This window comes from Schistocerca cancellata, chromosome 4 (assembly GCF_023864275.1).
Source record: "Schistocerca cancellata isolate TAMUIC-IGC-003103 chromosome 4, iqSchCanc2.1, whole genome shotgun sequence".
Classification (NCBI taxonomy): Eukaryota; Metazoa; Arthropoda; class Insecta; order Orthoptera; family Acrididae; genus Schistocerca; species Schistocerca cancellata.
In genome coordinates this window covers 694,906,179-694,921,726 of record NC_064629.1, presented here as the reverse complement: position 1 = coordinate 694,921,726, position 15,548 = coordinate 694,906,179, and the positions used below count along the sequence as shown (strand labels likewise).

The window sequence follows — 15,548 nt, the reverse complement described above, 5'->3', positions numbered from 1 at the left end:
ACAGGGGTTCATGTCTGGCGAATAGGGAGGCCAATCCACGCCGCCTCCTGTATGTTTCGGATAGCCCAAAGCAATCACACGATCATCGAAATATTCATTCAGGAAATTAAAGACGTCGGCCGTGCAATGTGGCCGGGCACCATCTTGCATAAACCACGAGGTGTTCGCAGTGTCGTCTAAGGCAGTTTGTACCGCCACAAATTCACGAAGAATGTCCAGATAGCGTGATGCAGTAATCGTTTCGGATCTGAAAAATGGGCCAATGATTCCTTTGGAAGAAATGGCGGCCCAGATCAGTACTTCTTGAGGATGCAGGGACGATGGGACTGCAACATGGGGCTTTTCGGTTCCCCATATGCGCCAGTTCTGTTTATTGACGAAGCCGTCCAGGTAAAAATAAGCTTCGTCAGTAAACCAAATGCTGCCCACATGCATATCGCCGTCATCAGTCCTGTGCACAATATCGTTAGCGAATGTCTCTTGTGCAGCAATGGTAGCAGCGCTGAGGGGTTGCCGCGTTTGAATTTTGTATGGATAGAGGTGTAAACTCTGGCGCATGAGACGATACGTGGACGTTGGCGTCATTTGGACCGCAGCTGCAACACGGCGAACGGAAACCCGAGGCTGCTGTTGGATCACCTGCTGCACTAGCTGCACGTTGCCCTCTGTGGTTGCCGTACGCGGTCGCCCTACCTTTCCAGCACGTTCATTCGTCACGTTCCCAGTCCGTTGAAATTTTTCAAACAGATCCTTTATTGTATCGCTTTTCGGTCCTTTGGTTACATTAAACCTCCGTTGAAAACTTCGTCTTGTTGCAACAACACTGTGTTCTAGGCGGTGGAATTCCAACACCAGAAAAATCCTCTGTTCTAAGGAATAAACCATGTTGTCTATAGCACACTTGCACGTTGTGAACAGCACACGCTTACAGCAGAAAGACAACATACAGAATGGCGCACCCACAGACTGCGTTGTCTTCTATATCGTTTACATCACTTGCAGCGCCATCTGTTGTTGAAAATTGTAACTACTGTAATTTCGAAAGTTTGTCCGCCTGAAAATGTACTGTTGTCCCAAGCATATTGCAACAAACGGTGTATTTCTATCGCTGCTCGTTTAGTTTTTATTGCCGTTTCAAATATACCGGTCATTTTTGAAACACCCTGTATTTCTAAACATTATAGACATGACTAGCAGGTGAAGTTTTGTGTACAACATTTGTGTAGAAATGATATGTTTCCATGTAGCATAAATGTAAAACTGTCACCCACTCAAATGTTGGTTTCAACACTACACTACTTTACTATGCATGATACTATTGGAGGTCACTGTCTTCCTCTAATGTTTGAACTGACTTACTCAGCCAGTTAACCTATAATAAAATAACACTAACTCATATTTTTAACTTTTGCATTAATATTGATGTTTCTTATATAGTGTTCACATTTGTCGTTGGCCACAATGAGTGCTTATGTGATACAGTCAGCTGATGTTACTGACAGTTTTTTCCACATCACAATTCTATCACGTACAAGTTTTGTTAGAGTATAAGAGTGGTTCTGTGGATGCTCACAGTCAATAAGGAAAACTGTGGTACTCCAAGGAGTCAAAACAGTGTTGACTTTGAAGCAGATATGCTTAGAGTTGAAGAGAAACTGTGTGTCGAGTACTGCAGCCATTGCATGTGACAAGGATTTGCTTCACAACACTACTGCGCTCTACATAAGCAGTTTCTGTACCCTTATCCGTACCAGAAGGTACACACTATAAACCTGTCAGATTTTGGTGCTTGTGTCAACTTTGGTGCTTGGTTACTAAAGTATTATGTGGGCATTACCTTATTTTCACGGTAAAGTATTTATACTGACAATACACATTACCAGGAAACCATTTTCAATAATCAAAACAGCCACATTCCCATGGATTTCAGCTTGCTGTCAGCAACTATGTATGGATAGGTATCACTGGCAGTGATTTTTTTTTTTTCAGTCATACATCTCTCCTTTCCTCCTGATTTGTCAGAGATTCCTGATTTTTCTGCCAAATGTACTGGTAGATTTGATGAAAAAATATGGTTTCAACATAATGGCTCACACAACAAATTTTGCAATTCCCATCCATTTCTTCTGCTTGTGGGTCTCAATGATGAGTCTTGTTTATGAGACCCCAGTACACTTGGAGAACGACTTGTTTGCGCAGATTATGGGTGCAGCAGAAGTTTTTACTGATGTGTCAGAACATATTGCATATATACTATTTGTGCAACAAATGTGGTGGGTATTATATCAGTCTGTTTAGGAATATCAAAATTGACACAATAGTGAAAAAACAAATAAAATTTTGTTTCCTTTTTTAACATGGAAACAGACCATTTCCAGACCTGTACATCTACATAAAAGTCCACGTCATCTATCAGTGTTAATAGGAATGTCATCAAATCCCACATAGTTACCTATCCTCATAAACATAATAATTTATATTCTTTTCTGGTTCTCCCATTGGTAAAAGCCACAACAACCACATTTCCTACAAAAAAATCAAATCCCCTATTTTATCAAACTGACGTATTTCACGTGTTCCCTCAGCTTAAATAGAATTCGTTTCTCTCCTATTCAAAAAGAAAAGCCATTTTTCATCTCAGGAGAAACTGACATGTCACATTCTTTGATTTTTCTACCTGTACCTCTGGCCTTGGTATGCTAGTAGAACTAGCTTGAGATAACAACCATCAGAGGAGAGGTCTAACTCCACTCAGTGCCAGTTTAGACCTTCTACACCTCTACCTCTACACCTACCTCTATGCCTCTACTCCTTCTGCCTCTCCACTAGCCATGTTGTTTTCTGTGGGGGCCTAACTAGCCAGTAGAACATCATTTGGCAGGAGTCTGGCAAGGATCTTGGTGGCTCCTTCCCGTCATTGCTGTATCAGATTCCATTCTGATACATCAGCATCCCCACAGGCTGATAACATGGGGGGGAAGGGTTTGCTATCCCCCCTGAGACAGTAATACAGAGGAGCTCACAATTGTTATCATACTGCTGAGAGCGCCACCAGTGGGACCCCCCAAGCACTGTTGTGTGCCAACTTCATCACATCTCTTGGGTAGCACCTCTGCCAGTTATTTTTAGATAACTGCTTGAGCAGCATTTGCATTATCACAATGGACATGTTTATGCTTGCTTGAGCTGATTTTCAGCTGTTTATTTCAAACTTTAGTATTGAAACTTGTGCTATGGATTGGTCGAGCTTGGACTGTTCCTTCACAGAATTTCTCTTGAGCCTACAGTGACTCTGCAGAAATATGCTTTCCATTGTGCAGGGTTTGAACAAAAATATGGAAACAATGCAAGAAATGCATGCTTGGACATAAATGCAGATGGATGCTTCTGTAGCCAAGGGAGCTGAAGTGTTTCATGTTTCGAAAGGCACCATATCAAAGATGTATACCACATACAGGGAAAGCAGGAAAACATTATCTGCTAAGTGACAACACAGATGAAGTGTGTGTTGAGTGATCATAACAGATGATAATTGAAGAGGATTCTGAGGAAAAATAAAAGAATTACAGCTACAAAAGTCACTGCACAACTGAATGTCACACTCATGAAAATTGTCAGCATTAAAAAAAAAAAATTTCAGGGAGCTCAATAAGCAGGCAATTGCAGGGCAAGCTGGAATTAGTGCAGGGTGAGCTGGAATTCCAAAACAACTCATCAGTGATGAAAGTGTTGGTAACAGAAAATTGTGGTGCCAAAGCCATAAAATGTGGACTATGGTGCCATGGAAGAAAGTCATTTGGTTGGACGAGTCTTGTTTCACACTGTTTCGAACTTCTGGCTAAGTTCGTGTCCCAAATGTGAAACATGGTACACCAGGGGCTGAATAGGTATTCTGCAAGGTCGTACTGCTACCAAGGTTATGTGAGCATTCTGGCTGATTAGGTCCATCCCATGTTACAACATTCATTCCCAAATGTGATGCCGTGTTGGAACATGACAACAGCTTACATCAACCAGGACTGATTTTGAGAGTACAGGGATGAAATGTAATATCACTCCTGCTCATCACAGTCACCAGTTCTCAATATTATTGAGTCTTTGTGGTTTACTTTGGAGGGGAGGGTGCTTGATAGCTATCCATCTCCATCATCATTACCTGAACTTGCCAACATTTTGCAGAAGGAATGGTACAAGATTCCACTGAAAACCATAAATTACCTGGATTTATCCATTCTGAGATGACTGGAAGCTGTTTTAAATACCAGTGGGTTTCCTACACTTATTAGGCATTGTAATTTGTTGTGGTTTTGGTGTTCACACATTTTTGTCCATCCCATTTACATGTCTGTATCCACTATTCTGGAGCTTCTATTGTAAAATGTTAATAAAAATGTATTAGTAAAATTACAAAAGTAAGCAATCTCCTCATAAAATGAGTGTGTTAAGTGTGATACCCCACCTAGTGACATCCAAAAGAAACAGGATATGTTGTGATAGTAGGTTGTATCCTCTTCCTTGCTCTGTCACTGGCATCGTTAACACTAACACAACACTACAACCTACATGTATTTCTTACACAAAACTATTACATTGAATAGATAGCACACACACTTCATGAAGGAATGCTGCAAGGTGATGCAAATAAAATAAAATAACTCTGCAATTTAGATGGTTAAACCACTTTGGGACATCCAGGTCACAGTTATTTATTAAAGTGCAATGGTAATTTGTGTATATACACTTCAAAACTACCCTGATTACTGACACAGAAAGGTTCAGCATGTATTTAATTTCTGATTAAAGATTATAATGTAAATGGGTAAACTGAGGAAATTGTATCTTTAGTGTGAAAAACTGTTGACACAGGCAAATGTCTACAACAAGAATGTAACAGTTGACATTCACTGTGGTATTATGAAACAATAAACAGATTCTGGTTGTGATATCTGACAACTTTTCTATATTCTCAGTGAGCTGTAAATTGCCCCAAAGGACTGTGAAATAACATTTAACAGTGTAATACAAGCAGAGCACTGTTACAATGAGGTGAATGATTAGTCTGCATGGGGGAAGACTGTCACAACATGGTAGTGCTTACTAAACCTGTGACATACTGACTGACATATTGACTGACATAAAGGCCGATGCATTAACCGTCTGACAATAAGTAGAAAAATAAAATGATGAATCTCTTATGCTTATGGCCATGTCAGCTGATGTGGCTACATCATGAGTGTTTGCATAACAAGGTAGCACTTCTCAATATTTGACAGTGTTTGCTCTATGTTTCAGCTGTAGCTGCCTCATAGAACACTGCATCCAAGCATTGTTACAGAATTTATTTCCCACCTTAACTGCGCTTACTGTTTGTTAAACATTATCACAAATGGTAGTGTATTACAAAATTTTGCTGCCATTTCCATATTTATGGCAACTTGCTCTAGGTAAACACTTGAAATTGGCTTTTCAAGCTGAAACTAGTGACGTAACTAAGAGCAGCTTTTAAAAAATATTACAGCCTTCATTCACCAAATTTGTCTCACCCAGTACTGTTACTGCTTTGGGCTACAAATGGAATTATGAAAGCAGACAACTGCCTCATATTTCTTAAAAGTTCTTCACCAATCTGGGGGACATTGATAATATTTGTGTATTAAAAGATGCTATAGTAAATATTATGTTTCAACTGTTTCCTGAAATTTCATACTGAACAAATATCAGAAATGACGGTGAGGAGCTGTCTCAACAGATTTGACTCCCAATTACTCCCAGCAACAAATTAAACTTCAGTTAAATTTTAGAGGCTAAAGTCATTCAGTGTGTTCTTTAAGAGATATTCTAATAAGAAACCATATAGCCATGTGCTGTCCATAATCTCCAATCTTCCTACATTAATAGCTCAATCTCAAATCATTACCAAGGGCAAGATTGACCATAAGGTCAGATTTTGCACTTTTTAGCACAACATGATTAAGTTCCACTGCTGTTGCACAGTATGTGTCTTGTGGCTTCCCCTTCCTTACATGTACCAGGTTCACTGAATTTTGCAGGTCTAAACTTTCACTCTTAACATATCTTTCAAGTCTGTAATCCTTGTTGTATCGGTTTCTGCTATACCCTGTTCTCCATGTACCACTACCCCTATTTCTATCCCATATCTTGACCCACCCTCCTCCCTCCACCCAAAAAGTCGCTTACTTTCCTGCTGGTTCAATATTTCAACGAAATTATCTACAGTGATGTATTGTCTTTACTCGTACCACGTACCATTTTTGTATTTTTACTGATAATTTGCCAGATAAAATGGACATTCTTCAGAGACAAAATGCTTCAGTGTCAACTGCATGTTTTGTAATGGACATAAAAAGAATCACTAATTATATTAATATAAGAAATAGTCTTCAGAGGAAAATCTCTAGTTAGGGTCAGGTTTCATTTCCAAACAGCATAGCCCACAATAAATGTAAATATCTGAACCTGTTAAATATAGTTCAACAAATGACAGGCTCTGATAATACTAACACTTTTATATCTTCAAATTTAACACGTTTTTTGGACAACACAACAACACATATAAGTCACTGAGTAAGTTGACCTGTGTACAAGTCGGCATTTGATTAAACACTGAGTCTCAGTCTAGCGGCCGCTGCTCCGCTGGCTGCTTAGGTGGCGCAGCTGCTGCCTGGCTGGCAGACAGCGCCGCACGTAGAGGACGTGCGTAGTTGCGCGGCGGCACTTTGAATAATCGGCGAGTCACAACAAACACAAAGTGTAGGAGAGGCTTTATAGAAGCCACTTCTAGGCTAAGTAAATCATTTACCTGACATCAAGCACAAGTACACTTATCACTATTCACACATTTGTATTTAATTGAGTACAATACTCATGCTGGTGCTTTTGGCAAGAAGGTCTTACAGAAACTTCTTATTTCCACAATTCCAAATACAACATAGTTCATACTTTATACCCATTATTGTAATATGTTTCATTTCTTCCATCACTATGCTTGAATTTTCTCTCAAAAGAAATGAAAAATATCAAAGTTGTAGCAGTACATAAAATATCCTCAGGCTGCAGGTTTGGTGCAAGTTTTACTGCATGATTGATTTCAAGATTTCATGTCTCATCTTTATATATACCTGTGCACATGGTAAAAAAAGAATTAAGATTACGTAAATTAGTTCATATACAACACAACATACGTTTCTTGTAAAGTATATGCTGTAAGCTAATCAGTTAACCATTCTTAAGGTTGGGTTGGAGGTCTGTGCTGAATCCCAATACATAGAAATTATACTTAGTCATAGCAAATACCTGTACTAGTTCAATAATATTTTCTATCTTCAAATGTATATCTGAAGATGAGATGTGAAGTCTTCAGATTGATCATGCAGTAAAACTCGTATTGCCATTACTGCACTCTGAGGCTATTTAATTTATTGTTATCACTGTATCTGGCTGCGTTCCCACCATCCACTATGTAGGTTAATGAAGATGTGTATATCAAAATTGTTACTTCAAAGAATGTTATAAAGATTTCTCTCTCTCTCTCTCTCTCTCTCTCTCTCTCTCTCTCTCTCTCTCTCTCTCTCTCTGCTTTGGACAATTTCCTTAACACTGATGAGTAAATTCCATTCATTACAAAATAAGAAATTAAAAAAAAATCATGATTTACAGTGCTCATTTAATGAAATGCTTTTACATTTTGTTTCCTTTGCTAAATCACAAATTACTAAATCATAATTGCATGCTTCCCTAGTTACTGTACTACTGAGATTCCTGTGAAGGTCCTTGTATGCTGCAGTCTTTGCTAATGTTGTCACAACTGTAATGGGAATCACTGTACGTAATGTTTGATTGTAAATCATTTAAGCTTTGTAGTTTGTGCTTTTTACTGTTAATATAAAAAACTATCTCACCTCACCTCTAAATAGGCATAGAATAGTTCACAAACCATACACAGGCAGGCCAGTGTACCACGTCATTGTTCATTACACTGACACTCAAAATTTATCTGTGTCTGGTTATTACCCTTATTGTATAAGCGGATGATAAGGGTTAGAAGGTATTTACAGAACCCTCCAGTTACCTAAGATATATGTGGCTTTATTTGAATTCCTCTGTTATTCACGCTGTTCGGAATGATAAGCTGTGTGTTAGTGATAGATTATTTAGCTCACATACGTGTGAAAACAATTCCTCAGGCATAAATCATATCATTATCAAGAGTGGTGTTAAGTGGTCCATGTTTAGTCATCTCAGTTATAATTGATATGACCTTTATAATCCTAAACCAAGTGCTAATAAATCAAAAAAACAATAAATAAAAAAAATGCAGAGTATTACTATGTAGCAAATCCACGACCCCTTGCATAAAGTGTTTCACTGAATGTTGTTTACTAGATGAGCATAACCACAGAAGGAAAAGTAATTTCAAATGCCAAGTGCAAACACTGAAGGTATTGGTTTACATTCAGATCCATAATGAATCCGTAAATAATCATCACAAAAATATTTCCATTTCAACCCCACAATTGGCAGTAAGTGTTAAAATTGATTGAAAATGTGGCAGTGGACCATAATGCAATCATTCTCATTATTTGCAGCACGACTGTCACTCATTTCATCCTAGCAACCCCAAAGTGACAAAATAATAATGAAATTCAAAGTTATAGCTACTCTATGGAAAGATAAATGAAATGATCACTTCATTATGTATTTCTGTGTGTTCCACAAGCGGTAGGGTAGTGAATATTCAAACCAACATCTCAAGAACTTAAAATTATGCCCAGTAGTTTCACTGGTAGGCTAAATATTCTTAATGTCAATTTATTTAACAGTATATGGATCAAACAAGTCTACAACAGTTACAGTAAAACATTTCACAAATCAGCACATCTATTTCATATTTTATATTACTTCCTTATATCATAAGAAGTGAAACACTGCTTTACAGAGAGCAACTTCATTTTCTTTCTTTTTCCATACAATGTTGCTCCAATTTTGCTCTTCTGCAGTGTTTTATTAACCCTATTTGTGCATTATCCCTAGAATAGGTAAATGTTTACCAACAGTACCCATAGAGACTAGGACTTTTGGTGGCCTGTCAACTTTTTTTTTTTTTTCATTACTTTGTGTGTCTCCATTTCTGTATGATTTTTTGTTATAATTTTCCAGTGAGATTCCAATTTTAATTGCATTAGTAACAAAAGATCATGGAGACTTACTCAGATTTTATATCTTCAGTTGATTTCTCTATAAAGTGCTCTGTTTTTTTTTCTGTTGCAGAAGTGGCTGATTACTTGATTTGCAAGTTGACTTCTAAAATTAATATGGGTAACAGGCTATGCTGAACTGGTTGTGAAAGCAAAATGTTGCTGTAGACAACTGAGTCATTCAAAAAGCAATAAAATACCTTCATCTACCAGCATTTCGACTTCCAAGCTACTGTATATCAATCCTCTAACTATAAAAACCAATCAAATGTGAAAAATAACACACTTCCTTCATACAGCTTTTCTCAGTTTCTACAAGAGTTCGGAAAATAGTATGCATCTGCACTGAAGTTATCATTGCTGTCGAGGTGCATATAAATTACTGTATGTGCAGTCTCTGTTCTATCAGACATGTCCAACAGAACAGATGCCACACATATAACAATAAAATCAATACGAGAGTTGTTTGTAAGCATATTTATGGCTATACTTCATAGTGTACGAAACATGAGTATCAACTGAACTTTTTTGTTGTTTGTATCAGGAATATCAGGAGAATGAATCCACAGCTAATAAATGCTAACTGAATACAAAACCATCTCCAAGGAGGAGAGCTCCAAAGTTCATCAGTAAATATTTACTGTGTTACTCACTTGTTTGCTGATGTGAGTTTTGCTTGCTCATAGTTACTCACACTAATGAATCTATAAAATTAGTTATTTGAATAAAAATATTTTTAGTGAAGAATATTATAAATTTATTTTTGAATTTCTAGGTTTACAATGGATTATTTTATAGTGGGAGTCACCTTATTAAAAATGGTGTTACTTTCATGAGACCTGTACAATCTTAGTAAAAACAATGATACTCTATGTTGTATGTGACATATACTATACTGGTACTATTATGCCAATAATTATAAGTAAATAAATGAAATCTTGTTTAAGATAAAGACCATTACTTCTCATGATAGTCATTTTGCTGCATTATGATACAAATAAAATGAAAAGAAATTTAATATGTTTCATTTGGTTAAGGAGTTTTAAGTATGAAACTAAACTTCACTGTAAGACAAGTGTCACACTTCAATTCATAAAAATTTGTATACTGAAAATACATGGCAAAGGAAGTCTACACATCCACAATAGCTAGATAAACTGCCTTACACTAATCATGTAAATTTTGTACTAAAATATATTCTTCACTATTGGCCAATTTCAACCATAAATAAAATATTTTATTCAGACAACAGAAAGTCTCAGTGGAACCATTATGTCTTATTTTAAAATATATATAGCATACTTTGTAGATCAATGGAAGGCATGCAGAAGGAATTAGCAGTATCTAAATAAGTCACAGCAGTCACCACAGAGCACAAGAATAAGTAACAGCATCCGTAGTCAAATGTAATTGTTTTTCCTCATAATTTTCTGACTTTCTCTGTAACTATGCATTTCATGAAATGAATACAGCTGGAGTACTGATTTTCTTTCATTTCATTAAACTATTGTTGGCTTGGACTCATTTCACAAAGCTGTGCTCTTTATAACTGAATGATTTATTGTATGATTTATTATATGAAACTACCAGAGAAAATATAATTATACTCCCATACTTTACATTTCAGTTTTTTACATGCTGCATTGAAGCACAATAATTACTACAATTAAGTAGCTAAATTACACAATTATTTTATTGTAAGTACCTGTCATCATCTGTAGTTGCAGGGGTGGAAGAAGACTTCCCCTGGTTAGGACAATACTCTATATCAACATCAAGGTACCGAATACCACGAATTAATTCCCCCCAGACATCAGAATCTTGTGTGAGAAGAAAATGGCTGACCGTTTGCCTTGGCAAGGGTATACTCCCTCTGTTAAAGTGATTTGAATTGTATGTACCAGGAAAGAACAAACCAATAAGAGGCATGTTCTCCAGCTCAGCTCTGTTGAAAAGAAAAGAAAAGAAAAAATGTATTCAAATTCAGTAATTAATTTATTCTGCAAGTTACAATAAATAAATATAGAAAACTATTGATACAATAACTCAAGTGTTATTCACCCTCTTTTTTTTTTTTTAGAAAAAACTGTTCATTCTATTATAACATTGTAAATCTGCAAGATGCTAGTCGTTACACCACAGCAAAAACAAATATGAGTCCTGACCCCTCACTTGACAAGATTTTGCTGTGCTAATATAAAAATTCCAAACTGCCTGGTCTTCAGGGAAAAGGATCAGTGAAGGGTAAATCTCATTTGGTAGGAACAGAGAATTAATCTCTGCGACTTCATAGAGTGGTTGTTTCTCACAAAGTAGACCTAAAGCAAGGCACTAAAAAAACAAAAAAAAAGCAGGCCTACAAATGAAATGCTTTACAATGATAAAAAATTATTTTCATGAGTACTAAAAATAATATAAATTCAGAAGAAAATGGCATTAAAGTTTGTACATATCCAGAAAAAGAACTTCTAAAACAGTGCCAATACTAATTTTGCATGTTAATAACCATAAACAAGAAATAAAATTTCTGTGTGTGCATTTTCATTCCACACCTTGGATTTTTTTAACATGTTGAGATAAAATCATAAGAAGTGTTTCACGTTAAATGTAATTTAATCATTTACAAATTAGTTTGTGATGTGAATGTAAAATGACCCGTTCCACATCATTACAATTTATCATGCAAAATGATGCATGGATCACTAAACTAACTAACTAACTAATCACTCTCTTTAATACAGTGGCTACACCAGTGACATCAGTCTCCCATAGTACCTTCCATCAATGTATGTGCAATGATGCCTGACATGTCAGTGTTGGATGACAACTTGATTATATTTGGTGGTTACAATACATACTCATCTGGTGATGTCATGTTGCCATCTATGTCTATCTTATCACAGTTTTATGTATTGCCTTCCAATAATGCTTGAGCATGATCTGTAGATATTTGGACTGCCGCTGGCTCCTGTATGCCCGATAGACCATCCACATAATCACCTTGTGTTGTTTTTTTTCATTTCATTTTTGATGCACCTGTAGGCCTAGCATTCACTAAATGCAGGACTTATTAGGCTTTTTCGATTTCTTTCAATGTGAGTTTTCCTCTGTCTTGTGTTTTATATAATTCTGTGCAAATTTAAGAGTCATATGAGATCACATCTTTGATTATTTTGCAGTTCTCAGCTTAGTACAGATCTTCACTTATATTCTGTTCAATATTTTTATTGTCTCACTTTGGGTCCTAGTATTTCTCCACACATTCTTTGCAATGACATTTGAGTCAATGTCCTAGCATAACATGTTTCCACGCTACACCAGTTTATAACTTTACACAAGTCTAATTCATAACAATCATGTGCATGTGTCTACACTAGTGTGATGACGTCACAGGCAAAACAAATACTGTGTGCTAAACGCATACAGACATGATCTATCTATTGTGGGCTCAACAGTTGTTTATGTACTATTGGCAGGAGGGGGAGGAGATTAGTGTTTAACACCCCATGACAATGTGGTCATTAGAGACAGAGCACAAGCTCGGATTAGGGAAGGATGGAGAAGGAAAGCAGCTGTGCCCTTTCATACTCTATAAAAAAGAATATATGTTGCTGAAAGAAAAGACATCTGAATACACTATATTTTTTCCTTTCCTGAGAGCTGTGTGTTTGGGGGGGGGGGGGGGTTACAGGGAGGGGGGGATGGGAATGGGAGGGGGGTGAGCACCTTTAGCCTCACATATATTCTGCATTCATGACCTCATACTGACTTAAATGTTAATTTCCAGTCACTGGATCCTTATCACAAAATACTCAGTTTACGATCCTCTACCATATATTTAATTTTTACCCTCATTTTTGATGCCTAATCCATCCACATAAAAGTCCAATATTTCAGTTCTTTCCCTGAATCATCCCAGACATTCCACTGCATGACTCCTCCATTTTTCTTAAATATTACTGAGTTCTTCAGTAACTTCACACACTATTAGGTGTGGAAGCACAGTCAAAGGAGTAAAATACCACACACTGAGTAAGAGCTCAACACTGTAAATGTTAATGAAAGGAGACTATACAATTGTTTCTGCATAGCTTTGTAGAACATCAGAAATTCCTTCATCACATATTCCAGCTACTGCATATTTATTTTAAAAAATTGCCATTATTAATGATGGTGAAAATCCTCTGCCATATAAAAACAGAATTTACATTCTGATATATGAGTACTATGTAATTGTAAGTTCTCATTCTGTTGCTCATTACACATATTAAATCTAAAGTCAATTACTTTTACTTCACATTTAACTTGTATGTTACTGGAAAATACTGGTATGTTTGTAAATGATAGCTAACATATACACAACAATTGGTGTGAATTATGCAGCTGAATTCACTACACTTCATATGACTGACAGTACTCAACAAAAAATTAATTTCTTGGTGTATGCATACAATGGTATTGTTGCATTTGGCAGTATTTGACAAAAAATGCAAATTTACATACAATATTCAATATACTATCTGGCTAAATCATGAAAGTTATGACAATTATATTAAAATGCATTGTGTTCTTGTTTGCCATCATTCAGAAAGATGCAATCAGCACCTTACCTATGATCCCACATCCAAGTAGGGTGGATTTTAAGACAGACAGCCTGATGCAATTCATTGTATTTGTAGGCAGCAATCCAATAGGACAGGCAAGCATCTCCAGGCACGGGGTTTTCTCCAGACCCTTTACTCCATCCATTAGGGTACTGTTGTTCAGCAAAGCTGATATTAGTACTGTAGTATCCATCAGGGTAATCACGAGGACTGATGCGAATGAGAGGCTCTGTGTCTGTAATCCAAATATCCGTGTGAGAGATAAAACACATCAGTTCTGTGGTGTTTTTTGCACATGGCATCAAACTGGAGTTTCGTAAAAAAAAAAAAAATAAATAAATTAAAAAAAATAAAATAAAAAAACCTGTGTTTATTAAGTCGGTAACTTGCAAAAATAGTGAAGTGCCTAAGCATACTCAGCTCATGAAACTCTTAAATTACCATTTCCACCCACAAGGCAAAATTTCAAATCTGCTTATAGAACTACTTAAAAAAAATAGAAAGAAACCTATGTGTAGCTTTCAGAAATTTTATATTCCTTCCTCAGGAAGGAAAGAGGAATTGGTTGAGGAAGGTTGTAAGGAGAGGCAGCTCACACAAATCACAGATTTGGAGGGACTTCCCTGTTATGAAGACGAAAGGAAACATCTTAGTTTTTCTACTTTTAAGTGTTTCTATTGGCAGTATATGGGATTTTGCCTACAGACCTGCAATTCTGTCTTCTTGTAATTTAACAAACCGAAGCATACATGGATGAAAGAACAGCATGTATAATTAATAGATCTCCATAATAAGTGTATTTGCCCAAATAAAGCAAACTGTTATTATGTTTCTAACATAAAATTATATATTCTTATAGAAAATATTTTGGTTTTATAGTTTAGAAGTCCATATTACAAACTAACTAACTAATATACAAACTGTTGAGTCTGTTGGTCCAGCAGTAAAGTGCATGCCTGGTAACCAAAAGGTTCTGGGACATATCTTTAATTCTGTTATCTATCAGTGTAATTGCTGCATTGCCTAATGAATGATATAAAATACAATTGGTATAATTTGTGAATTATATGTACCACTCACAAACAAATCATATGTGTACTTAAAGATAAAGGCCAGTAGCAAACATCATGTTCATTCAAGAATATCAACAGCTGAAACATGCATTCATGATGTACATAACTCCCCCAAGATTCAACAACTGATGTGGTTCAATAAATTATCACAGCACTGCATCTTTTTCTATAAGAATCTGAAAAGTTTGCTTCACATCCTTCTATGGATGAGTTCAAGAAATTTTTAATGCTTTCAATGAATTTCTGTATCATTATAGTGAGAAGCATTTTCCCATATTTTCCATACATTACAGATTTGCAGTGCTTTACATTAAAAGAATAGGAAATGAAACAGCATTGTGAGAATTTCTTGAACCACTTCAGAAGTCAAGTCTTGGGCAGTCTGTATAGTATGGATGCATTTCTTTTAGTTGCTGATATTTATTATTACTGACTATGAAGAGGTAAGTTATGAACTTTAATAAAAAATATATTATATTATTAATTTTGAGGAATATCTGGATAAAAAATGGTATATATTATTTATAAAATTGCGTTTTTAAACATTAAAAATTTGTTAAATTCATCCTGTAATATTTTATAGAAAGATGGGCAAGAAAATCAGCTGTGACTTTTCATAGGTATCATCCCAGTATGTGCCTTGATTGATATAGAGA

The 15,548-nt window shown here is 36.1% G+C and overlaps 1 protein-coding gene across 1 annotated transcript in view; it reads right to left on the bottom strand.

Annotated features, from left to right (window-relative positions):
• Positions 1–15,548, bottom strand: part of LOC126183768 (PI-PLC X domain-containing protein 1-like) — a 77,966-nt gene that overhangs the window by 26,714 nt on the left and 35,704 nt on the right. Inside the window, exons 3-4 of the mRNA XM_049926001.1 lie at positions 13,826–14,054; positions 10,921–11,160 (exon numbers count right to left, since the gene is read on the bottom strand). Coding sequence (XP_049781958.1) covers positions 10,921–11,160; positions 13,826–14,054 — 469 coding nt within the window. The remainder of the gene's footprint in view (positions 1–10,920; positions 11,161–13,825; positions 14,055–15,548) is intronic.